This window comes from Aegilops tauschii, chromosome 5 (assembly GCF_002575655.3).
Source record: "Aegilops tauschii subsp. strangulata cultivar AL8/78 chromosome 5, Aet v6.0, whole genome shotgun sequence".
NCBI lineage: Eukaryota > Viridiplantae > Streptophyta > Magnoliopsida > Poales > Poaceae > Aegilops > Aegilops tauschii.
The window spans coordinates 454,920,302-454,946,469 of NC_053039.3; the positions used below are offsets into that span (position 1 = coordinate 454,920,302).

General features: G+C 44.7%; 2 protein-coding genes across 3 annotated transcripts; one reads left to right on the forward strand and one right to left on the reverse strand.

Moving 5' to 3' along the window:
* The first annotated feature begins 8,553 nt into the window (after window positions 1-8,553).
* Window positions 8,554-11,900, forward strand: LOC109772289 (F-box/FBD/LRR-repeat protein At3g26920). 2 transcript variants are annotated; one of them, XM_020330975.4, is made up of 4 exons: window positions 8,554-8,876; window positions 9,833-10,770; window positions 10,881-11,015; window positions 11,298-11,900. In XM_020330975.4, the coding sequence occupies exons 2-4, from the start codon at window positions 9,907-9,909 to the stop codon at window positions 11,682-11,684; spliced, it is 1,386 nt and encodes a 461-aa protein (XP_020186564.1). In that variant the 5' UTR covers window positions 8,554-8,876; window positions 9,833-9,906; the 3' UTR covers window positions 11,685-11,900. The 2 variants fall into 2 exon arrangements, with proteins under 2 accessions (XP_020186564.1, XP_020186565.1); XM_020330976.4 differs by having other exon boundaries at window positions 8,562-8,876; window positions 9,830-10,770.
* A 4,293-nt stretch (window positions 11,901-16,193) lies between these two features.
* Window positions 16,194-22,975, reverse strand: LOC109772325 (uncharacterized). Its single transcript, XM_020331004.4, has 5 exons — window positions 22,691-22,975; window positions 17,329-19,318; window positions 17,068-17,139; window positions 16,513-16,952; window positions 16,194-16,388 (listed from the first exon to the last, which is right to left on the reverse strand). Exons 1-5 carry the CDS (start codon window positions 22,918-22,920, stop codon window positions 16,337-16,339), a joined length of 2,784 nt encoding a protein of 927 aa, XP_020186593.1. The 5' UTR covers window positions 22,921-22,975; the 3' UTR covers window positions 16,194-16,336.
* Between the last annotated feature and the right edge of the window lie 3,193 nt (window positions 22,976-26,168).

The window sequence follows — 26,168 nt, forward strand, 5'->3', positions numbered from 1 at the left end:
GTGGAGCTTGGCCTAATTGTCGTTGAATATAGAAGTTTGCGAGTGCACGTCAAGATCAAACTGGAGAAGCCCCTTGAGGTTCTTAGGGAATGTTGAGCTAGGTGAACCGCCCCAAATGTTCCCTGTGCTTTATGAGATGTCGCATTTTTGCCCAAATTACGATAAGATTGGCCATGTTACAGAACAATGCGGGGATGGGGTTCATGATCCAAAGATGTTCCAGTTTGGCGATTTTATGATGGTTCCAACCAAGAAACGAGTCCATTGATCAACCTCATGGTAGCACTACCAGTGGAAGGAGGGAAAATTGGGCATGACTCGACCCGATGCATATCGAGAAAGATTATTTTGACCCTATGAATGGAAATAAGGGTACATGCAATGTCAATGCAAACAATGTTAATTTAGGGGATTCTGTTACGAAGCCACCTCGCAAGAGGTTATTGTTGCAGGCAACCCCGCGTCGGTCAAGGACCCTCCCTTGGCAGTAGGGGGAAAGGAAGCGACATGTCTTATAGAACACTATGAGGGAAAAACTGGGGCGAGCAATTCAGCTCAAGGCACCTGTTTGGAAGTTCAAGCGAAGAAATGCACAAATGGTAGAGGATGGCGGGTGTGCCGTCCTGATAGTGTTTTCATCGCTTCCTTGTACCTCCCTTGCACTCTCCGTTTCCCGCCGATCTGGCTTGTTGTCCTTGCCCTGTTTGCGAGTTGTGTGACGCGTACTTGATTTCGCATTCCACGTTCCCTTGCTGGACGTCCATGGCCTTGGTGACAGGTAGCGACGTGCTCCTGGGCGCTTTGCGTCCTTGCGTAAGACGGAGGCGGTGCCGATTGCCCGTGCTCTTGCTCCACCGTTGGTAGTGCTCGAGCTAGCGGCTATGGCGACAACCTGCATGGGAGCACGGGATGTAGGAACAAGGCAGCGCACAAAACAACTCGTAGCCAGGAAAAGGATGCCCAGTTGGACTAGCAGGCACTGGAGAGTACACGGGAGGTGCGGGGGAAGGGGTGAAAAAGCTGTCAGGAGTGGACTGCCTTCGCCGCCAGCCTTGTTGGACCCAGAGCCGAGTGGCTAGGGGATGACGATAGGGGAAGCGAGGAAGATGGAAGACAGAAGAGGGCACTGGGAGGAGAAAGGCATCATCCACCACCCTATGCCTGTGCGTCAGTCGTGACAATGGGTTGATCCGGTGTCTACATCTGAATCTACTACTCGGGATGGCATGAGGTGGTTGTTGTGGAGTGAGGTGCCACAACTATGTGCCCAATGGATGTGTTTGGTTGTTGGCAGGAGGGCATTCTGCTATGTGGCTCACGTGCGAGTGGGATACATTGGAGTGGCAATACTAGATCCGGGTGTGTGTTTAGTGCAATTGTCGCATGTGTTGTGCTGTAGATGAGGCTATGTTGCTTGTTTTTCGATCCAGTTTCCCTTATGAATTGGATCAATCTCTTTTGGAGAGATAGAAGCACCAAAATCCTCAAGCTCATGGCGGAACAACAACACCGAGTTTGGAGAGATAGAAGTCGTGTTGAGCTCTAGTCTGGCCTTCGTTCAGAAATCGGCCAACTATAAATCGGAAGGCACATACTGAAGAGTAATAATTTGATCTTGCACACTGGAGCACACGAAGGAAGCATCAACACCAATATGCTTGGTGAGCTCATGCTTAAAAGAGTCGTGCGCAATATTGATAGCACTTGTACTATCTGATAAGATAGTAGTAGGTGTAGTGACAGAAACACCAAAATCCTCAAGCACCCATGGTAGCCAAGTCACCTCTACTGTCAAAATAGCCGTAGCTCGCAACTTAGCCTCTACACTCGAACAAGAAAGTGCAGTCTGTTTCTTCGTCTTCCATGCAATGAGAAACCGCCAAAAAACACAATAAGTGGATAGGGATCGACGAACTTGAGCGTGGGAAGAAGAGACGACGAGGGAGAGTCTCATGAAGATCCAGGGAATGAGAAAACTACCAAGAAAAACACAGTAAGCAGAAAAGGATTAATGAACTTGAGCGTGGGAAGAAGAGACGATGAGAGTCCTATGAAGATATCGTAGAACACAGATGTGGTGATTGTAGTGGATCGAAGTGGGAGGAGAGACGAACTGACTTAGACTATGAAAGGGATGTGAAAAATATGGTTGAGTGACATCTAAATAGACAAGACTCCCAACAAGATGACAGTAGCACGTCAAAAACAGACAAAGGCTGATCTTCAGAAGCACAGAGGTGGACGTTGAGCTCCATAGGAGTTCTCAGCATTGCGCTCATCAATAAAAGCTATGCAAGGAAGTAGGAAAGAGGACCAAGATCAGACATAAGAAACTACTCACTAAGACGAGCCTTCACAAAGGCAAAGTACCGAGTCGTCGCCAGTGATGATCATGTCATCGACATATAGAATAGTCTGACCACGAGCTAAATGGTGGACAAAGTGCAAGATCATGAGCACTCGCCAAAAAACCAGCCGTAGTCACCACTATGATGAAACACTCAAACTAGGCGAGGGTTGGCTTAAGGCCATCGAGAGAGCAACAAAGATGACAGATCATTCCGTCAGGACCAGAATACCTAGGTGGTGGCTACATGTAGATCTCCTCATGCAACTCATCATTAAGAAAGGGATTTTTGTCATCGAGCTGAGAGACAGACCAGTGGCGAGTAGAAGTCACAACAAGAAGTGTGTGAAGAGTGGTCATGTGGGCCACATGAGCAAATGTCTCATCGTGGTCATGACCATATTTGTGTTGAAAGACATGGGCCACAGGATGAGCTTTGTAATGCTCGAGGGAACCATCAGTCTCAACCTTGTAGACCCACTTACAAGTGGCGGGACCAGCACGGGGAAGAAGGGAAATGAGATGCCACGTGTCGGTGCACTCATGAGCAATACTCTCCTCTGCCATCACATGTTCATGGTGAACAACAATGTCACGATAAGAAGTCGTCTCGAGAAGAGCGTCGCCAGAATAACCATAGTGGTCTATAGGCAGAAGCAGGCGAGTGCAAGCCATAAGTAGGTTGAGTTGGAGGCGGTGTGCTGCTAACAGAAGGAGGTATGGTAGTCGAGGAAGATGGTGCATCAAAAGAATCCACAACTTGCGGATGACTAATGTGGTAAAGAAAAGGATGGGGGGGGGCATAACTCGAGAAGCTTGACGAGCGAGGTGAGGTTGCCTCAGGTAACGAACGAGGTGGGGAATCCGTAGGTGATGACGGCATAGGTTCTACAACAGTGGTACGTGAAGACAAGATGGATGGATGGATGAGGACAATACATGATTGATAGGTGTATCAGGAAAATGAAGGAAACAAATGTCCTCGATGGGGGAGGCCAAAGGAGAGGATTGGACGTGGATTGAAAGGACGAGACTCATCAAAAGTCACAGCCCGATAAATGCGTATCTCATGATCAACAGGATCCCAACCTCGACTCTGCTCATCATTTTAACCTAAACAGATCGAGCAGTTAGTTTGGTGCGTTCACACAGGGCAAGAAGAATGTAGCAAGCTCAACAAAACAAACAAAGTGGTGAGTAGTCACGCCAATGACCAAAAAGACGCTCGAGAGATTGTCACCCTGCAGAGCAGAGGAAGGTTGAATGTTGATGAGATAGGTGGAAGTAGAAACAAACTCAAGCCAATAATCAACACATGAGCCGCCTCAAGAAAGTGACGATTCTTGCGCTCATCAGAACCATTATGAGCATGAGCTCCAGGACAAGAGATTTGAGGAAGTGTGCACTGCTCAGCAAGGAATCGGTGCAACAAATGAGAGGTACTCACGAGCAGAATCTTCACGAGAGGCACGTATACAAGTGAAAAAATGGGTATTAATCATGGGGGCAAACTAACAGATAGATAAGACCTTAGTACAAAAAGAAGACATAAGGTATATCCATGTGTGTCGAGAGAAGTCATCTATAAAGATAATGTAGTAACGGTGGCTCCTTTCGAGGCAAAGGGAGCTTGGCAAGGACGCTAAAACACAGTCTTGCTACAAGGATAAGGTATCCGAACTTGTTTACCAAGCCCACAAAGCTTGATAGCCTAAAGATACAACGCCAGAGACAGATCCAAGAAGGCCACGTCGAACTAAGGATGAGAGACGAGAGCCACATAGTGACCAAGACGATGATGGCACAAAGTGCTGGCAGTCGAGGTAATAGGGGGGGGTGGCAGTGGAGTTTCAGTGCCCTGCCCTTGATGGCCTGGAGGAGCTCGAGATCGGGGGGGGGGGGGGGGACAGGTCGTCACACCATCCGTGTTACGCTTTGCGGCGATTCTGCGCATCGCCAGCATTGGCAGCTGCAATTTACCTTGAGATTGATGTTTCCCTGACACTTCTTCTACCTCGACTGAAGCAGCTCAAGCTATACGAGGTCGCCATCTCGGAGTGTACAATCCACTGTCTGCTTGCCGGCTGCACTGTGATCAAGGGCCTCCAACTCGATGGCATCTACGGGACCAACACTCTCCGTATCCGTCTCACCGACTCTTCGTAGCATCAGTGTCTCTGGTTCTCATTACAAAGAAGACGTGGAGTTTGAGGAGCTTGTCATCGAGGATGTACCTTGCCTTGAGAGACTGTTGCATTGTGTTGTAATGGATGGTCCATCGACAATTAGGGTCATGAGGCACCGAAATTGAAGGTGTTGGGCTACATATCTTGCAATATTCCCAAACTTGTGCTTGGAACCATAATTGTGCTTGGCCTTCTTCTGAAGCATGCATTTAGGAATTTTCTGTTTGCAATTTCTTTATGTTTGTGTATTGGTTTCCGCCAAGATTTGGCCCCGATCAACTTGACCGTGTCGGTGCGCTCAGTGAAGATCTTGGTTCTACAATCTTTTTGGTCCCAAGCTTGATGCAATGATTGGATTCCTTAGATACTTTCCCTGCATCGGGAGACTATACATCCAGATCCAGGTGAAAATCCTTATTGCTAAATGTTAACTATGCACTCTTGCAAAGGTGTAACATTACCTCGAGTTAGACCTATTCAAACTGTTTTAACTATGCACTCTGCATTCTTAGTTTGGACACTTGTAACTAATTTGTCGTATACTTTTGGTAACATTAAGTTCTGATGAGTGCTTCTATGTTTGCCAAAAAATTCTTGCACGGAATTTTAGCTTTGATTAATCGTACGATATGTAGTCTGGAAATACAGAGATAACAACTAGTACAGCTTTAGTAAAAAAATCTTTTCAGTAATTTTGGCCAAATCTTATGCAAATCTAGTGGTCAAAAGTGCATCTAGAAAAATCTGAAGTTAAAAGAAACACATACTTTTTAATGAAATTTAACTTAAAACAATTATATGACTGGATTTCTAGTTTGGATATACGAAAGTAATATTTAGTGCATTTTCCATAAAATTAGCTTCCACAAGAACATTTTTGTGTAATTTTCTCCCGAAGTTTGCAATGGAACATTTAGTGGTCAAAACTACATGTACAAAGAATCATGTTAAGATGAGTGTGCTAGCGGACCATGTTTTTCAGTAAGCCCCAATTTGCACATCATACAAATGCAATTAATCCTGATGTAATTGGATGCCAGCTATAAGAAATTGTTGTTTTACTCTTCGCTATTAAATTACACCTAAACGGACACTAATATCTAATTTGTTCATTTGCAGCCAAGTCCTAGGAAGGATATGGAAAATTTGTGGCGATACGACACACTTGTCCTATCGAATGCCTTGAACTCCATCTTACAACAACAGTATTGAGGACAGATGTTAACTTAGCCAGGTTCTTTGTTTTGAATGCCAAGGTGCTCAAGGTAATGGAATTTGGTGTTTGTGGTAGCTGCGATGAGAAATGGATGGCTAATCAACACAGGCAGCCACAACTGGACAATAGAGCTTCTAGAGATGCTCGATTTGATTATGACCATGTCCTATAGGTTTTGCTTTAACAAGCACATGCATGACATGTGGATAAATGACTCCTTCGATAGCTCACTTTGTAAGAGTGCTTCTACGGTGCCAGAATTTTACAAGATATCCACATGAAATTTACTTGCAACGAGGAGTTGCTTTTCATTTTTCAACTACCATATGCCAGAAGGTAGCAGCCATGCTCTATTTTGCTGAAGTGCTGGAAAAATTCTTGGAATTATTACCTTGCCCTGTATCTAAAATAGCTGAAGTGGTTTCATCCTGTGTAGTATCTTCACATTGTTACTGTTCAGCGAGTTGTCTCTTTTATATAATTGTGGCGGCATACTAATTACTCCCTGTGTAAACTAATATAAGACTTCACTGCTTTAGTGATCTGAAAAGCCTTATTAGTTTACAAAAGAATATTACCTTGGCATTTTGCCAAAGTTGTCTCTTTTACATACTCTGTTAGGTTGAAAGGCTGCTAAAATACAATTGCATCTGAAGGTAAGTAAGCAGAGCATGCATGATTTTCTGTCTGCGGTCTGATTCGGGACAGTTCTTCCAGCCACGCGCATTGCTGCGGGCACAAGTATAAATTTTGAGGCGCCGCTCTGGCCTGCCCCTAGATCAAATCCTACCTTTGCCTGCCCCCCATAGTGTTGCTGACTTGTAAATGTGTACCTGCCCTCTGTTCTTCGTCCCTGGGGACCGGGGACGACAGGCTCTTTGCGTCCGCTGTGGTGGGCTCGTTGCATCTTGAAGAGAGACTGCTAGGATAGGAGATGATGGTGTGCCGGCGAGGATGTAGGGGGCGCATACCGGCAGATTGATAATGTTTTTTTTTACAATGACCGAGGACGGTGGTTTGTTTCCTCTCGAGGGTCTTTAGGGTAAATTTACATGAACATTTGTTGAATATGTGTGGAGGGATTTCTGAGTTGATGCCTACATCAGTGCTTCATATTGACGGCAACCCAATTGAAGTCGACATCGCAACCAAATTGTGGGAGCCAGAAATCAAATTTTCGTAACTCACCCGTCTCCACCGAAGAAGTGTTTCACCCATAAGAACACAACGGAGATGAAATTGCGAGTGGCATGCTGCCTGGATGTTTCGTCCTGGACCTCCTATTCGGTTGCCTGCGTGATGAAAAACCAGCAAATGCGTATATTCTTTTTAGAAATAGCATTTTTTAGGTATTTTGAGAAATAGCAAATGCTTAGGCTTTTTCTTGAGAAACAGCAAATGCTTAGGTGTAGGCTCGCTCGCTTTCATGCTAGTGTGGTCCGGCCCATACATTGATAGCTAGCACTACCACAGCGATAATACTACATTCACGGGGAGGTTTCAACGGACTTCACCGACCGAGGAACGTGGCCTAATTCAAAAAATGTTCGCAAATTCGAAAAAATGTTTGCAAATTTCAAAAAAATATCCGTGAATTTGAAAAAATGGCCATGGGAACGCAGATTCTCTAAGGAGCTTTGCATGCAGGCTTATTGTGCACCTCCACCCTCCGCACAGATTATCTTCTTGACTAGCCGCAACGTTTCTTGGTGCAGATTGGTTGAGATCATCCTTATTAGCGTCTCCATTTCTTGCACAGTGATCTCTTGTGGGACGGCATTTGTATCGTACCGTTAACACCGCAGGCGGCATTTGTCTCGCGCCCACTAGTTAGCACCACAGGCTACATTTGTCTTGCACCTACTGGTTAGCACCACGGATTTGTCTCGCACCCAGTGGGTATCACTACTAGTGCTTCTACGGCTGCCTCCCAGAGGTTCACTTGTTCTGTTGAAAGCAGATCAACTAGATCAACATCTTGCATGACTACGGTCTCCACCATGATGGCAGAACCTGACCCAGGTCAAGTGGTTCTATGAAGGCCGTTGTCGGCACAGAGAACTGAGAGAACCCTGGATTTTCCAGCAAAATATTCTTCTTCTCGATGGACGACTTAATCTGCTCGAGCTTTCTCACTGGTGGTGTACTTGAGAAGCAATAACTTGGCTGCCACTTTGGTTAGGACCACATGTTTGATTCGCTCTTTCTCAAAAGGCTTTTTTAGGGGGTCTGTCTCAAAAGGTAAAACAAAGTTAAAAAAAGACATTCTGACTTGGGCCCGCTATAGCAAGAGGCCCAATACCCAAGCACCTGAGGTAGGCCCACTACTCATCGTAGCGGCGGTAGGAGGAGTCCAGTCAATCGTCGCGGCTTGGGCTTGAACCCGATGAGAAATCCTCGCCGTCGGGACGGGGATCGACGCCCAGCTCCATAGCGGCGGACGGCGCCACGAGTGCTAGGAGGAGGACGACGACGGGTCCAGGTCACGCGCATCGTCTTCATCGACGCACTGTTTATGTGCTTCTCATGGAGCATGTTTTTTTTTCGAGAAGCACTGTTTCTATGCTTCTCATGGAAGCATGATTTTTTTTTTCCAAGAAGCAGAACTGATCTTCATAATTATGTTTTTGCTCAAAACATAGGGAATACTTGGCAAAAACAGAAAATCCAAAAAAGTCCATCTAAACCCAAATACAAGCATAGATTTTTTTTTCAGAAGAAGTGTTCTGCACGTGACACGTGACGGCGGCTGGACACATCCACTTTGCGCACTCGCATGCCAAGAAATTGACCATTGAGGAGCCTTCTCCCTGGCCCTGGGTTCATATTTGGGCCGCAACGTCCTACCGGACCCGTACGTGACGGACTTCGGCTCGCTACAGCCAGAGGCAGCGTAGCAGGCCAGTAGGAGTCCGGTCAATCGTCGTGGCTTGGGCTCGAATCCGACGGGAAACCCTCGCCGCCGGGACGGGGATCGACGCCCAGCTCCATCGCGGCGGACGGCGCCACGAGGGCTAGGAGGAGGACGACGACGAGGTCCAGGTCACGCGCAGCGTCTTCGTCGACTTCGCCGGCGACGCGTGCGCGGCGGAGCGGGGGAGGCGCCGGCCGGCTGCCGATCACTCGGGTATGAGCTACAACTACTACCTACTGCTACTAGTGTGTCAGAGCTGAAGTATCTTCAGTCCCGCATCCCCTACGCACTTTGGGGGCAAGGCTGGTTTATAGATCCCGGCGTCAATTAGCAGGGTTAGCCACCAAGCGAACGTAGCAGCAAGCATATTGATCTCTCATGTGCATCTATAATATATTTCTCAGCACAGCCTGTTCGTTTTTAAGCAGCATATTTAGCACTGTAGCTTGTATCGGTATACTATTGATTTGTATGGTGTAGATCTCAAATGGATGTTATTAGTCAAAGAATTCTGCGGCTGATTTTTCATATTATTATTCAGCCCGCACCCCACAATGGCACTGCTTCTTAATCCAAATCCAGGACAACAAACCTCTGAAAACCATCACATCTATCAAATCAGTATGTGAACATAGCATGTTTTGCATCAGCATGTTATTAGAGATAACATTGATGATTTGGTTGCTTTGATCATGCCTACAACCACTGCAATCAGCAGCATCACACATCTTGTTAGAAGTTTTGGAATCATGTGCCATGTATAAGTATCCAATGTGTGTGGGCCTGCTACTGCTAGTACGCTGCATGCAACGGGTTTAGCTATAGACATTTGGTCATTTGAGTCACTTAAGTTTGTATATGTGTGAACGGTGTTCTTTAATGGCAGTATCTGAATAATTAGTCGTTTTGCGTATTGCGCTGTGCATGCTTTCTAGCTAAAGAAATGTCCAATTCCTAGACCACAGTTAATTTGTGTGTGAATATTCCGAGGATTCTCTTGTGATGGGTTTACTTCTGTAAACTGTTTGCACTCCAGGCTCATTAAAATGACCACTCTCTGTTCTTGAATGAAAGATTCCAAGTTGGGGTGGAGTAAATACTTGTCTTCTACTTGTGCTCTTCTTCAACAAATGTGTTCTTGATCTTTTATAGATTTATTTTGGCAGCAGCGGCCATAGACGATGTAGTGGGCTCCTTAGACAAGAAGTGGAGGCAGGACGAGCTGGAATCGCAAGAGCCCCCAATGAGCAGAGATGGAGGCAGCGGTGACGATAATGCGAACCCCGACCTCATCAGCCGCCTTCCCGAAGAGATCCTCGACAGCATCCTCTCCCTCCTCCCTACCACCAAGGGCGCCGCGCAGACATCTGTTCTATTTTCCAGGTGGCGCCACCTTTGGCGCACTGCCCCGCTCAACCTTGTCATCGACCAAGGCCCCATCAGCCAGGAGAGCAAGCGCATCACCATCGTCTCCAAGATCCTTGCCGCGCACTCTGGTCCTGCCCGCCGTCTCTTCTTCAACCAACCCGGTGGCATCTGCCTCCGCCGTGAGTTCTATGCCAAGTTCGACAGCTGGTTCCGGTCCCCTTCCCTCAATGGCCTTGAGGAGCTCTACTTGTATGGAGGCGACATGTTGCCGTGCCTGCTGCCATCATCCGCACTCCGCTTCGCACCAACGCTGTGCATCGCCAGCATCGGCCACTGCGATTTTGCCTTGATTAATGATGCCCTTGCACTTAGCTTCCCTCGGCTGAAGCAGCTCAAGCTCTATCATGTCTCCATCTCGGAGGTGACCCTCCACCACCTGCTTGCCGGCTGCACTATGATACAGAGCCTTGATCTTCGATGGATCCATGGGCCCAGCAGCATCCGGATCATCTCGCCGACTGTCCGAAGTATTGGCATATCTGTTTGTGACTACTACGATGAAAAGCTTGTGTTCCCGGAACTTGTTATTGAGGATGCACCATGCCTTGAAAGATTGATCCCACATGGTTTAAGGGGTGGTCCAAGGACAATCAGGGTCATCGCGGCGCCAAAACTGGCAGTGTTGGGCTACCTGTCTAGGCTAATCTCCGAACTTGTTATTGGAACCATAAGTGTTAAGGTAGACCAAGTCTTGTTCTTCTAGAAACTTGCATGATGAATTTCTCCATTTCCTATTTGCATCGCAGTCTTTGTTTTCTTCATGTGTCATGTGTATCTTTTTTTTTTCAGGAAATGATCCCTATCATGTTCACCACGACGGTACGCACAGTAAAGGTCTTGGTTCTACAATCTGTCGGCCCTAATCTGGATGCAATTGTCTCATTCCTTAGATGCTTTCCCTGCATGGAGAAGCTGTACATTCAGGTGAAAAATCTTTCTTGTTAAATGTTAGCCATTCCAGCAGAAAGTGTAAAATTACATGGATTTAATCCGAGTTTCAACTTTCATCAGTCATACATCTCTTTAGATACCTAGCTTTGACATATAGTACATTTCCGGTGAAGGATCTTATTGTCAATTTCCCCAAATTTTACTATGACAAATCTAGTGGTCAAAACTGCCTAGACTAGAGGTGACTTTGAAAAACAATACTGTTTCTACTGCTATCAAGTAGTAAGTAACTAAACTTAAATTTCCTTTTTGCAGTCACGTCCTAGAAAGGACATGACAAATGTGCAGCAATATGACACACTTGTTGATCCTATCGAATGCCTTGACCTCCATCTCAGAGCAATCGTAGTGAACATGTATCAAGGCTTGGGGCCAGATGTTAACTTTGCAAAGTTCTTTGTTCTGAATGCAAAGGTGCTCAAGGTAATGAAATTTGGTGTGTATGGTAGTAACTGCAATGAGCAATGGATAGCTGATCAGCACAGAGAGCTACAACTGGATAGCAGGGCTTCTGGAGATGCTCGGTTTGATTTTGTGAGATATAATGGCGAGTGCACGTTTTCCAATATGAAGCACACGCATGATATGTGGATAGCTGACCCCTTTGATAGCTCACTGTGTAAATGTTGTTCACCAGTTTGATGCCCTCCGAAGAGATGCCTGTTTATCTTGTCATCTCTTTGGTTCCGACATTCTGATGTGTTCTATGTAATGAGCTTCTGCTTAGACAACTTCTACTACCTTCTGGCATATGCTAGTTGAAAAATGAAATAGCAGCTCCTCGTTGCAAGTTGCAACGTTTTGTCAGCATATTTGTTTGGAAGTGCATATGAAAAAGCTACATCTTGGTTTGCTCAAGTGTTGGGGGAAATCTGGGAATTACTAGACATTTCAATGTGGAATGTAGTGTTTTCGTTTGCTTCAGTGTTGGGCAAGATCTGGTATTTTCTGGTCTGCGAAAGTGTATCTAAAACAGCTACTCCCTCCGTTCCTAAATATAAGTCTTTGTAGAGATTCCACTATGGACTACATTCGGATGTATGTAGATGCATTTTAGAGTATAGATTCATTCATTTTGCTCCGTATGTAGTCTATAGTGAAATATATACAAAGACTTATATTTAGGAACGGAGGGAGTATGTTTTATTTTGCCAAAGTTCTGGGGAAAATCATGGAATTATTTTACCTTGCCCTGTATATATATCTAAAACAGCCGAAGTGGTTTGATGCTGTGTAGTATCTTTTCGCTATGACAGTTCAACGAGTTGTCCTTTTTATATAATTGTGATGACGCACTTTACTAGTAATTATTACCTTGGCATTTTGGCAAAGTCGTCTCTTTTATATACTCTGTCAGGTTGAAAGGCTGCTAAAATACAGTTGCATCTGAAGGCAAGTAAGCTAAGCATGCATGCATGATTTCCGTCTGCGATCTGGCTCTTCCAGCCACAGGCACATGTTTAAGTTTTGAGGCGCCGCTCTGGCCACTAATTCAAATCCTACCTTTGCCTGTCCCCCATAGTGTTTCCGACGTGCAATTGTGTACCTGACCTCTCTTCTTCACCCGGACGTGCAATTCTGTACCTGAGAAGTACACAGAGAGTGAAGAAGAGACAAGTAGACAGTTGCGCACGCAGGGAACACTTGGAGGTACACATTTGCACACACGATTCAAGTCGACATCGCAACCAAACTGTGGGGGCCAGAAATCAAATTTCGGTAACTCACCGTCTCCACCCAAGAAGAGTTTCACCCATATAACACAACCAAGATTAAATGCTTCTCAAAAAGAAAAAGAAAAAGAAAAACGATGGGAGCGAGCGACATGCTGCCTCGATGTTCGGTCCTGGAGCTCCTATTCGGCGGCCTGCGGGATAGAAAGCCGCCAGCTTGTGTAGTTTTCCTTTTAAGAAACACCTCTAACTTTATTCATAAGCACAATAATTACAGGTACAATGATTTGTATCTAAGATTTAAGAAAATACAAAGTAACTCCTATGACTAAGAATACAATGGAATCTCTTGAAAACACCTTGTTCGAAGGAATACTCTAAAGACTTTGGTAAAGAGGTTGTAATTGGACTGCAGCAATGATGTTGTCACTCTTTTGCCTTTTGTCGCCCATCCAAAAAGATGGGAAGCCTTGATCGCTGAACGTACTTGGGCCGGGATGATCCCTTAGAAGTGATGGTCGTCGAATCATTATATCTCCACCACGGTGTCGATAAGATTTCACCTCCAAAGAACCAGACCAACAAAAAAAAACTTGACACAGCAACATAAACTCATCAGATCCGAATAATCAGATCTGTGAGGATAAAAAACTCTCTAACCTCATAGCACCGCCAAAAGAACGAGAGGAAATTTATTCTCATCAAACTATAATGATCACTAGACGTTGACGAAGAACATGTAGGTCTTGAAGATCCGAGGTTCCCCCACCTCTCAGCACCAAGATGACAGCCGTAGATGAGGGGACCTAAATTGGCGGCGGCGACGGCGTCACGAGAAACCCTAATCCTGCGACGGATATTCTGATTCCAGCTTGTGTAGGTGTACGCTCGCTCGTGTTTCTTACCAGTGTGGGCCGACCCATACGTGGAATAGCTAGCACTACCACGGTGCAATACAGATGCTGATTTTCTTTCTTCTATTAGTTTTTTATTTCCATTGTTTTTATTAAAAATATTTAAAAAATATTAAATAATGTTCAGATAATTTCAAATGTTCGTGCCATTTCTTTGTGATTTTTTTGCGAATTTAATTTGTTCAGAGAATTAAAAAATATCTCACAAAATTTCTAAAATGTTGAAGAAAAAAAACATGAAATCAGAAAATTTTCACGAATTAAAAAATATACATGATTTTTTAAAAATACTTGCAAATTTATTCATGAAATTCAGAAAATGTTTCTGGATTCAATATTTTTTAGGAAATCAAAACATCCGTGGATTCAAAAAATATTCATGATTTTTCAAAATGTCTGCAAATTTTAAAAACTATTCATCAATTAAAAAAAATAACCGTGGGCACGGAGATTCTCTACGGGCTTTGCATGTAGGCTTATTGTGTGCCCTCCATCATCCGCGTAGATTATCTTCGTGACTAGCCGCAATGTTTGTTGGTGCAGAATTTGTTCTTGTAATAGCGCTTGCATCCTCCTCCTCTCCTCTTGGTCCTTCAGATCTGGGGAGATCATCCTTACTATCGTCTCCATCTTTTGCACGGTGATATCTTGTAGAACGGCATTTATCTCGCACCCACTAGTTAGCACCGCGACATTTTGTCTCACACCCACTGATTCGCACAACTAGTGCTTCGGGGGCTGCCTCCCAGAGGTTCACCTGTTCCGCTGAAAGAAGATCATCTAGATCAAGGTCTTGTGCCTCCCAGAGGTTCACCTGTTCCGCTGAAAGAAGATCATCTAGATCAAGATCATCTAGAATGACTACGGCCTGCACCCATGATGGCAGAGCTTGATCCTAGGTCAAGTGCTTCTATGGAGGTCCTTGTCGGTACAGAGAAGTGAGGGAAGGTTGGATCTTTCAACAGAATATTCTTCTTGATAGACGACTTAATCTGCTCCAGCTTCTCGCTGGTGGTGTACCTTTTTTAGGGGACGTTGGTGGTGTACCTGAGAAGCAATAACTTTTCGGCCTTTTAGATGGTTTTTTAGGGTTTTTTGGCTTCTATGTTTTCACTGATTTTATAAACTTTTCGATATATTTTTTTTGGGAAAAAATCGCGAAAAACGCATTTTTTTGCTTTCACGGGAGACACGGCCGTGCCTCTCGAAAACGAAAAAAAGGACATTTTGTTCTATTTTTCCTTCCATGAGAGGCATGGCCGTGTCTCTCGGAAACGTAAAAAACGCGTTTTTTTTCTTTCGCGAGAGGCACGGGTTTGCTTCTGCGAGAGGCACGTGCGTGCCTCTTTCAGAAAGGAAAAAAAGGCGTGCTCCCGGTTTGATTTTTTGTCCTTTTTTCGTGAAAATTTTTGTCAAAAGTTATCAACATGAGATCTAGTTTTGAAGGTCTCGGCATGAGGAATCCAACGATGAAAATAGTTCGAGATTTGGACGCACGGTTTAAGAGATAATTTTTTTTGAATAAACAGATTTACATAAAAAGGAAAACCTCTCAGGTTGTGACCTTTGCAAAGAGTGATTTCGCCATGTTCGGTTCGCTCAATCTCAAAAGGTAAAACAAATTAAAGAAACATTCTGACTTGGGCCAGCTACAGCAAGAGGCCCAATACCCAAGCACCTGGGCAGGCCCATGACCAGTCAATCGTCGCGGCTTGGGCTCAAACCGGACGAGAAACCCTCGCCGCCGGGACGGGGGCGGGGATCGCACGCCCAGCTCCATCGCGGCGGACGGCGCCATGAGGGCTAGGAGGAGGAGGACGACGAGGTCCAGGTCACGCGCAGCGTCTTCGTCGACTTCGCCGGCCGGCTGCCGACCGCTAGGGTAAGAGCTGAAGTGTCTCCAGTACTTACTTTGGGGCAAGGCTGGTTTATAGATCCCGGCGTTAATTAGCAGGGTTATACTAAGCGAAAGTAGCAGTAAGCAAGGTAGAGCCGTAGTGACAGTATCCTAGTGATCGCTCATATGCATCCAATGTAGTAGATTTCTCAGCTCCTGTAGTTTGATAACAGCTATCGGTCAAAGAATTCTGCCACTGGTTTTCAGTTCTATTCCCAACACTACACCAATCTGTTAGAACCCCTTTTGTATGAAGTGAAATGTGCCCCATTTGCATGGGACCCATCGGTAAATGATGCATGAATTGAATAGAATCGATGGGATTTGAACACGGCTACTGAATCCAATTAACCAGTGAGCTACATTGGCTCTTTTGGTCGTATACTTACCCTGTCTAAAATCGTATGTTGTTCCCGAATTCCAAATGCCTTAATTTAAATATGACAAAAAAAAAGGAAACTTCATCCGAAATTTCAGAAACACGCCTTTATTCGGAATTTCGTGAAATTTCAGGCACAAGCAAAGTGGGCAAAATCTGAAGTGGTAAAAACAACATTTTGTTTCTTTTATTGAAAGGCTTCCACAAAACAGTAGAGTCATTAAAAATTACAGTTTTGAAAAATAATAAAGAAACTGCTCACCAATTGTTCATGCCAGTAGACTTGTACCGACCAAAAACCACAACCGCACTTAGACATGAGCTGAAGTTTAATAAACAAATACATTAAGACACTCTTGCTTGAAATAAAAAGCACAACCATAGACACACAGTCGACATGCTTCATGCCAAAAGCAACGAAATGATACGAGTTAGGCGACCAAAACAGTTAAGGTGCCTGCATGTGCCCCGTAGTAGTGTGATCTGCAAAGAACGTTCAACGAAATCATCTTAGACGTCATTGCAGCTATCTTGGCAACTGCAGCACATCATACTACTAGAGGAAAAATAGTACAATTTTGTAATTGGGAAAAAAGAGAAATAGTACCTTTGTTCGAAATGGGGGCAGAGCTCAAGCTGTTCCTTTAATTCACTCACAAGAGAAAGGATGTATGATATGTCCTTACCACCAACCCCAACACCGCAGTGGAACAGCTCAAATCTCTCAACTCTTCCAGCAGTCTTTGCCACTTCTTTCAGCTGCTCATACACTCCACATTGTAGGAATATGTCTCTGTAGTTGCTGTTCTTTTGTACCATCCAGGCCATGAGTTCTAGTGTAGATCGCCTTATGCTAGGAAAATCGGTAGTTGGATACTTGCACAATTCTAGTATTTTGTTAAGCTTCATGACCAATGTGTCCAGAGTAAGATTGGCACCCTCTAGTGTTTTGGCAAAACCACTTGCATCCAGGCCTTTGCAAATATGGAATGCGAGGCCTATAAAACTCTCAAGCACCTTTCCCGATTCAACCCAAGGGCCATCATTCTTTATGGACATACATAATATATTCAACAAAAGAAGAAGAAGTTATTTTGAAGGAAAAAAAAAATCAGTAATTCAAGCCAGCTACAGGTGAAGTACAAAAGATGTGCTTTCTTACATGAGATAAGTTTTCACTGGTACATGCTGGACGCTCCAACTTGGCCACCTCATCAACTATGGCTTTTAGCACCTGATCATTTTACAAACAAAAAGAAAATATCATTTTTGCCGAATCACTGCTCTGAAATACTCCATGTATGCAAATTTGCAGTCCAAGGAAAACAAAAGGTGTCCGGAGCACGAAAATGAGACAGAACATGTAGATTACAGGCTGTGCGTAAAGAACAAGAAAAAACAAGAGTTAATTAAACAAAGTTACCTCTGGCAGTGCTCCGTCTATTACTGGAATGTGATGAGTAGAATTTGCTGTCACTCCATGGGCACGCAGATTCTGTAGGAGCTTTGCATGCAGGCTTCTTGTGCGCCCTCCACCCTCAGCACATATTATCTTCTTGACTACCCGCGACGTTTCAGGGTGAAGATTGCGTTCCTGTAAGCGGGCCAGCATCCTCCTCCTTTTCTCCTCTCGGTCCTCCTGGAAGAGCATCCCCACTATTGTCTTCATCTCATCCTCAGCGATCTCTTGTAGGACAGCCGCGGCATTTTTTTCACATCCACTAGTTAGCACAATTAGTGCTTTGGCAGCCGCCTCACAGCGGCTCTCCTGCTCCGCTGAAAGTAGATCATCCAGATCAAGATCTTGCACGGCGATCTGCTGCTTCTGCATCCATGATGGCAAAATTTGATCCCGGCCAAGTGCTCCTATGAAGGCCGTGGTCGGTACAGAGAAGCTTGGATCTTGCAGCAGAACATTCTTCTCCTCGAGGGACGACTTAATCTGGTTCAGCTGATCCCTGGTAGTGTACTCAAGAAGCAATAACTTGGCAGCCACTTTGGTGATATCTACGTGTGGCTCCTTGGAGAGAAGACACTCCTTGAGCTTCCTTATGATCTGAGGTGATCCCCCAATCTCTTGCTTTTGATCTTCACTCAGTGCTAAGCATGCTATGACTTTTGCTGCTCCCACGTGCTCCAAGATTGTCCCGCTGTCGGTCAGGAGGTTCATATATGTTGAGGCCTTTTCCCTGAGGCCCTTCCCAACATCACCAGGCTTGGCAACCAGCTTGCTCAAGATTTTGAGCGACATGCCAACAATAATCTGTTGGTCAATCATCTGTATGGCAGTGGGAGGGATGTCCTCTTCTCTTTCAAGCAGAGGAATAATCTCTTGTTCAATCCAAGAGTCGGAGATGCTTCTGTCACGCCCACGCTGGTTGAGGTTGGTGAGGTCTATGATCTTGGGCAGTAGATCACTGAGGTCGCCCTTGGCCTGCCGACAGTTCTGTTGGTTATCTGTGAGCTTGTCTAGGATGCGCAAGCCAAACCAGACGAGATCCACATCCATGTTGCTTGCCGTCTCCACCAGGGAAGAAGAGATGAGAGACATGGCTTGAGGACAAGTGTCGACCGGAATGTCTGGAGCTAGTTTGAGAACTACTCTTGCAGCATGGCCTCTCATTTCCTTTTCGTCTGGTGTCCTAACCAAGCCTAGCACCCCGACCAGCCTCCCCAAAGAGTCTGCGTCGAGAGATGCTCGAAGCCTCGTGAGGGCCAGGCTGTTGTACTCCACTGATCTGAGGATGCGGTCCATGGCTCGGATCCCAACCAACTGGTCATCCACAGTGGAGTCAGACACCACCAACTTCATGGCGAAGGTGATGAGGTTCATCTTGAGGGTGGTGCGCACATTCCCAGTGATGAACTCTAGGTAGTTATCACTCAGGTAGCGGTACATTATTTCTCGGCCGGACGACCCAAATAATCTATACTTGACTCTGATGTGGAACCCTAACAGCGAATCCGGGCTCAGCCGCATGATGATGAAGATGATGCTCTGCGCGAGCACCAGCCCGTAGAAGATGTTCAGGGACAGCCTGATGTTCTGGTGGTCCGCCGCGTCTCTGTCCTTGGGGTCCACGTAGTCCTGCTTCTTGAGACGCCCAAAGGACACGGCAATGCATATGGCAACAGCGGCGATCTCGACCAGCCGCATGACCACAAGGATGACCACCCCGAGGCATCTTTTGGACATGGTCAGCTCCTCAAAATGTTTATGTTTTCTAACCTGCAGCCTGTTTCTTCTCGTGCCTCTAGACTGGTTTTGTTGTTGTTGTTGATGATGCTGGATTCTTCTTCTCCACAAACTGGGTTGTTGCTCCTTCTTATCTGCCGACTTCAAAGCGTCTATCAGCAATCCTGGTGTGCGTATGAAAATTTGGTATGTGGGATCCTCGTAACCACCCAGGACCCTGTGACTCCATTGTAATGTGAACTCATGAGTTGAGTCGCCGCTCTTACAAATACATCTATATATAATTACTAGAGAAACCCTCGTCGCTAACAGCATATCACATCAGCTTGACCTGACGCTGATAGGGCTAATGTCGCCGGGTGTTGAGCTTACCATCACCATTGGGTCCAGCTAAAATCTCACGGCAATCATGGTTTACCGATATCAATAGCTATTCTGAAACAATGGCTATAGTTAAGCCATTGATCTCAGCTTGGCCCGGTAGCGATAATAATAATGCAACCAGTTGAATGATGGTGATAACTTGATCTCAGCTTGGCCCGGTAGCGATAATAATAATGCACCCGGGGAATAGGATTCCCTTGTTTTTCTTTTCAGGCAGAATAGGATTCCCTTGTATTTAGGCATGGTAACTCCTACTCCCTCCGTCCCGAAATTATTGTCTTAGAGTATTACCCAACCTACGCACGAGCTTTGGGCCGGCCCATATGCGGGGCATGGCCCCCTGTTTTTTGTGTTTTCTTTTCTGTTTTTGTTCTTTTGCATCTTAAAAGAATTTATGGGATTCAAAAAATTGAATATTAAATAATGTTAAATATTCAAACAAATCTTCATGAATTTGACAGATGTTCCTAGATGTAAAAAAAATGAAATTAAAATTTTCATCAATTTGATTATTTTTCTGAATTTCAGATTTTTTTTGCGAATTTGAAAAATGTGTTCTGAATTTCAAGAAAATGTTTGCAAATTTTAAATATATGCCTTGATTCAAAATTATTCATGACTGATAAAAATAGTTTTGAATTCAAAAAATATTCCTAGATTTCATAAATTATTTGTGAATTTGAAAAACCTTGATTTCAAAAATAGTTTGTTAATCTGAAAAATGTTCCAAATTCAAGAAACATGCATGCTTTTGTGAAATGTTTTTGGATTTTAATTTTTTTCATGAATTTGAAAAAAATATATAATTCCAAAAATTATTTATGTATTTGATTTTTTTTCTTCTATTTTATAAAAAACTAGAAAAAACTTAAAGAAAAAAAGAAAACCAATTTGAGAAGATTCTTAAACCTTCCCAAAACTGGAATGGGAGTGTTCCAAAAACATCTACCGCACTTCTATTTCACCCCGTGTAACACAAAGTAAATAAGTGGGCCGACCTAGAAAAGAGGTGACGCGGCTAGGGGGTTTAAGTTTGGTGGTTATCCACCGACCTATGCAACAAATAGGATTCGTCGTCCAGCTAGCCCAAGTCCTCCCTTCTTATTCTTCTGTAATTTTCTTACCGTGTTGAGATCATCACCCTCTCTTACCCTTTCTTTATTTTATTTGCACTTAGCCGAGCCTAGCGGCTGGGTGTTGGCCTGATGTACATATGTGATTCTAGGGCATCACTAGTTGGTAGATGCCCCTTGGATGGGCCTCCTAGATGGGGCGCGTAAGGGCGCCACATGTGAAAAGCATAGTTTGTGCTTCCTGCAGTGAAACACTAGTTATAGGGAATCACGTGTGTCCTCCATGGTGGAGTATAAGTGTGTTCCACGCAAAAGCACAACTGTACTCCCCGTGAAGCACACATATGCTACACAATTAAGCACACGTTCACTATGGGGGGGGGGGGGGGGGGGGGATTGTGCTCTGGCATGGGCACATGTGCACTACGTGGGGAGCATAAGTCCACTAAACTACACGGGAGCACACAAGTGCACTACATGAGGAACACATAATCACTACACGGAGGGTGTGCAATTACACTATCACTGGGAGTACAAGTTCACTACAATAGAGCACAAGTTATTACATAAAAAAAAGTTTGTTGGAACCTATCAATGTGTGATCTAGCTTTGAAGATCACGACGAGTAAAATAATGATGAAAGGTTCGTAATTTGGATGGCCGCTTGAAGAGATATTTCATTCAAAGAAACGGATCTAGCAAAAAAAAAGACAGTACCAACCCTCTCATCACTCTTGCATGGCAGACAAATGCACCAAATTCCCTGATGCACACACATGCACCACATCACTTGGCACCACCAGAGGGGCTGGGGGTAACCTTTGCAAGAGTTTCTTTCCGTTTTTGCGAAAGAGAGTTGCTCTTTAACTAGTGATTTCGTATGCAGAAACATATGAAATTTGGCGCATGGCATACGTTAATATGAAAAATCCTTCCAATCTATTTAAAGTTTGAATTCCCATGGAGAGCAGACTTCCTAGGTGTGAAGCCCAAATTAAGTTTTTGTACGAATTAAGATGATTTTTTATATTATCAAATTATGATAAGAGCAAATGATCTCCCAAGAATGCGTCACCGAGTCATAAATGTTGAATTATAAATGGGCTTTGGCCCATATAAGACAATAATTCCTGGTTAATCTCTAAGGCCTATGTAGGTGCATGACAAATGTTGGGAAATTTAGTACCACCTTACTAGTTGAGGAGAGTTGAGACCTCTTTATAAGGGAAGCTCTACCACATGCCATTCAGAGCGTGAGAAGATGAATGGTACACACGCACACCTCCTCCACCCGCCTCGCGCACATAGTGTTTCGTGAATGAACCGAGCTCATATCTATGCACTTTATTTTTGCCGTTCAGGAATGGTTAATTAATTCCCGATTAATTAACGAGTCGCTAAGGGAAGTACCACTGTTTGAGACACTCAGGCCCATCTACCCGATGGCCTCTATAAGAAGGTATTGACCAGCGCTGCCAACACACTCACTCCCTTCTCGCGCAACCATAGCCGTCCTCTACTATTCCTCTCACTGCGCTGTATCCGGCGATCCCATCCCGACGACTATGTGTACGGTTGATCGGGAGAGTGGGTGCCTCCGGAACCCTATCCTTCGAGATCTTGCCCGGGAGAGGGACACTAAGGTTTTTGGGGAGCGTCTCAGCGTGGCTGCTCCCGGTTCGTTCCCATCTCCATCCTCTGCTTGGACTACTACCCCTGCATTCGCTTCATGGTCAATGACAACGATGACAAGAAGAAGGCTGCGGAAGAGGCCGAAGCCGCTGCGTCTGTTGCGGCCTTAGCCTGGCCTATTGGAGGGTATGATTTGTTCATCCCCTACTTGCCCGTTCATGTGCTAGCCGTATATGTTCTGTTCATAGATGATCCGGTTCTATGCTACATACGTGCTCACATGTTTACTATCGATATTTACTCATGGACTATTAACCGAAAATGTGCTAATATTTCCAGCAATAAACATCCTACAAAAAACACCTCCAAACGACATGTTCTATCACTAAACTATGCATGGATAGCTAAGCGTGCTGCCACCCGCCGGCCTAAATATTTGGTGATTTTGTGACGTATAAAATTTAAAATGGAGAGGACGAGACGAGATTTTGTATACATACCCGATTGATTCGACGAAAGCGATGATGGTGACGTACCAAAAGTCCTGCTTTTTAATGAGGACCGCGAATCCACCGAGCAGGACAACAGTCGCCCAGATGGTCGCCAGCGTCCCCAGGCCGTTCATCGCCTTGGAAACGAATGCCTTGCAGAGAATGGCGAGGTTGAGCCATTCTTCTGGCAGCGAGGTCGCCTCCTCCACCTTCTCACGAGCAGCGGGGGAATCCACCATGGTTTCTAGCTTGGGTGACCAGCAGCTTGCAACCGTACGTGCAGAGCACTAATGTTCACGTACATACATATATAAGGGCGCAGGTTTTGCATCTACGACGAGCTGTCAAGTGGTTCTTTTGTAGCTCACAAGCTATTTTGGATCAATACCAGAGACTAAAACGCAAGCAAAGATTAAAGGGGACTTCATGTGCGACAAATTAAAGAGCACCGCCCTCCTCTGGTCCCTAATCTAACAGGACGAATGGAAATGATCACAGCCATTTAGAGGCATTTAGCGGTCCATGGGCCTGTCGTGTACCGTGATATGTACAGATGCCTCGACATGGCTTTCCGAAAATCACCAGGACACAGAAATCAAGGGTTCCACCCAACAAAAGAGGAGGCAGCTTGTTCTCCACATTATTGTTGTAATTATCCTTCACTCACGATGCCACATCGAGTAGTTCTACATCCAGGATTTGGTGTCAAGCGGAGGAAACTTGGCGGAGAAGAAGAACACGCATGAAATAGGTTGAGTTCAACTCAGTTTCAGATTAATGTCTAATGTCTCTCACACCGCTTAATACTTTTTTTAGAGGGAGAGGGTGCTCCATACGTAGGCAAGGCCTTAAAACTAGGTGTTCTGGCCTTTGGGTCGTGGAGGTGGGCTAGGACCTCGCCCGCCGCTGGCGGGAGGGACCCCGCTCTCGTTCTTGTAAGGTTAAATGTCTTCACTGGCGATGGTTGTTGCACCGGCCGGTGCGCTGGTTCTGTGAGGTCTAAGAACGATGACTTCCCGACTGTTTACTTCAACAATGTTTGACCGGCTCTAATGAGGGAGGGTGATGACGGCGTCACACCTTCGACTTTGCTCTATTGCTTGTAATCATCACTAGGTTATCCACAAACACGATTGTATTTTTTGTTGCCTCTGGTGTTCTTTGTACTCCCCTGATTGATTATGAATAGATCTAAAGTTTCTTCTACAAAAAGGCTCTAAATTGGGCATTGTGGCCCGCCTAGTAGTTGGGCTCACTTGGCGATGCCCATGTGCATCTTCACTCGCATGTACTCCCATGGGCCTGACAAATGTTTTTGCGGGCTTTGCTTCACTACCCTCACCTCCCCCCTACCGCGGGTTTCAGAGGAAACATTGAAGGCAAAGGCTTATTGCCTGAAAAATGTTTGCAAACCAAAATAAAGAGCGGTTTAGCTATTACGAACTTGGATGTTCAAAACAATTGCCTACCTATGACATTTGTTGTCAAGCTCTTACGTTTTCCAAACACTCCTTGGGTAAGCTGGTTTTCTTCATAACATCCCATATGCCTACCAAACTTCAACAATCATACATGCTTCCTCTAGAAAATTGTTAAGACGCATGTTCCCACGCTAAAGAAAGTTCCTTTGTCGTCACGAATGATGGCAATGCCACATTATTCTTGTCTGACACCTGCCTCACTAGCTACCCTCTAGCCCTACAAATTCCTGAGCCCTTTTGTTCTCACTGGGCAAACTCTTTAGCACTAGTCTCACATGTCTTGCAAAATGACTTACTTACTTACCCGCGGAATCACCAAACTCATGTCGGTAATTTGGAGTTGGATGGGTTGCTCCCTCTGTTGCATGATTTTCTCCTTGATGACCCGCCAGACTTGAGACTTCTCAACAATGGGCTCGACTTCTTGACCACAAAAGCTTGCGCCTAACTCCTAGAGGAATATTATGTGGATCCAAATTATGATTTCAAATGATCTGCCAAAGCCCCAAACAAGGTGATTTCATATGGTCTGCCAAAGCCCCAAACAAGGAAGATTTTGTGGATCCAAATTATATTTCATATGCCCTTCCATGACAAGCTAAATACCGAGGCCAACCTTCACCTCAAGCATATCAGATCTAACAGTCCCTATCCATGTTGCAGTGCTCTTATTGAAGATGCCCTACACCTCTTCATCCTTTGCCATCAGGCTCAAGAAATATGGGACAAGTAGGGTTGCCACTGATGGAGCCGATTCACCTTCTTTGGGACATTTAATGATCCTCATGGACTTGACCATTCATTTGATCCACCATCACCCTTGCTATCCTATGGAAGATAAGGCACTCGTGCAACGTTTTTTTCTTCATAATGTGTCCTATCCTATTCAGCTTATTATTAGAAACACATTGTAGGTGATTTCACACTTTGGACTCATAAGTTTACAGAACCTAGTCAAAAGGCACATGGTTTGTCTTGGCTTCACTACCTCTCCTCGCGCAACGACACCTCCTTGTAATTATTGTAACATTAGACTTTGGTTCAACCCTTGAGTAATATAGAGGTAGCTATCCTTCCCCCTGAGTTATTCAAAACAATCGTTGTTGCCATTTGGAGTTAGTTTGGGTAATTAAACACAAAAGTATGAATGATTTGAGAGGGGGTTAATCTGGTGCATTTTGTCAAATTTGACAGAAATAGTATTAAATATGAGGTGTTAATATAAATAATTTATTTTTGTTGGGGAGGGATATGGCCCATTCTGGACCTATCTAAGCTCCACCACTTCATACATACTCCCTCCATCCTATTATATAAGATCTTATTACATCCAGTATGTGTCCCATAATAAAAGATGTTATTACATCCAATATGACGGAGGGAGTACATACTAAAACACATATAAAAGTATCTCTAGAATACTCTTAGCTGGATTTTCTCTCTCTACGGGCACATATCTGAAGTCTCAACAACTTACTGCCACATTCACCCCCTTAAAAATCATGTCAGCTCATACGACTCTCAACTAACTACCCCAAGCTATAGAGCTCTTTTTTCTATGCCTCCATCTCCGCAGATCTTGTTGTTGTTGCCTTCTGCACTTCGCTTCATGGCCATGTTGTGCGTCACCATCATCTGTTGTTGTGATTTCCTCGATGTTAATGTTTCCCTCACGCTCCATCTCCCTCAGTTGAATCCAAACTTGCTACCATCAACTCCACAGTTGTCTGATGCACTTCATTATAACTTTTGTATTCCTCCCAATTGTGGGAACCCATGAGGCATCCTTGTATCATGCTTTGGTGTCTTCTTCACCTTATTTGGTGTCATCATGTTAGTTAGTATAATTTTTGCCACCATTACTCAAGCAGCGACAAATCATATTGGCCTATTGAGGGGTATTTAGAGTTTACAAATCATACATGTAAGTGCAAATGTGCCAATGTTGTGACCTATGACCCACTACAGTCCGAGAAAATGGCAATGGCCCACCATTGAATCACATT

Coding starts and splice junctions, on each gene's coding strand:
- LOC109772289 (XM_020330975.4), top strand. CDS start 9,907: ATGAGCAGAGATGGAGGCAGCGGTGACGATAATGCGAACCCCGACCTC. Junction 10,771..10,880: donor TTGGAACCATAAGTGTTAAG/GTAGACCAAGTC, acceptor TTTTTTTTTCAG/GAAATGATCCCTATCATGTT. Junction 11,016..11,297: donor TGGAGAAGCTGTACATTCAG/GTGAAAAATCTT, acceptor TCCTTTTTGCAG/TCACGTCCTAGAAAGGACAT.
- LOC109772325 (XM_020331004.4), bottom strand. CDS start 22,920: ATGGTGGATTCCCCCGCTGCTCGTGAGAAGGTGGAGGAGGCGACCTCG. Junction 16,953..17,067: donor CCAGTGAAAACTTATCTCAT/GTAAGAAAGCAC, acceptor ATGTCCATAAAG/AATGATGGCCCTTGGGTTGA. Junction 16,389..16,512: donor TGCCCCCATTTCGAACAAAG/GTACTATTTCTC, acceptor CGTTCTTTGCAG/ATCACACTACTACGGGGCAC.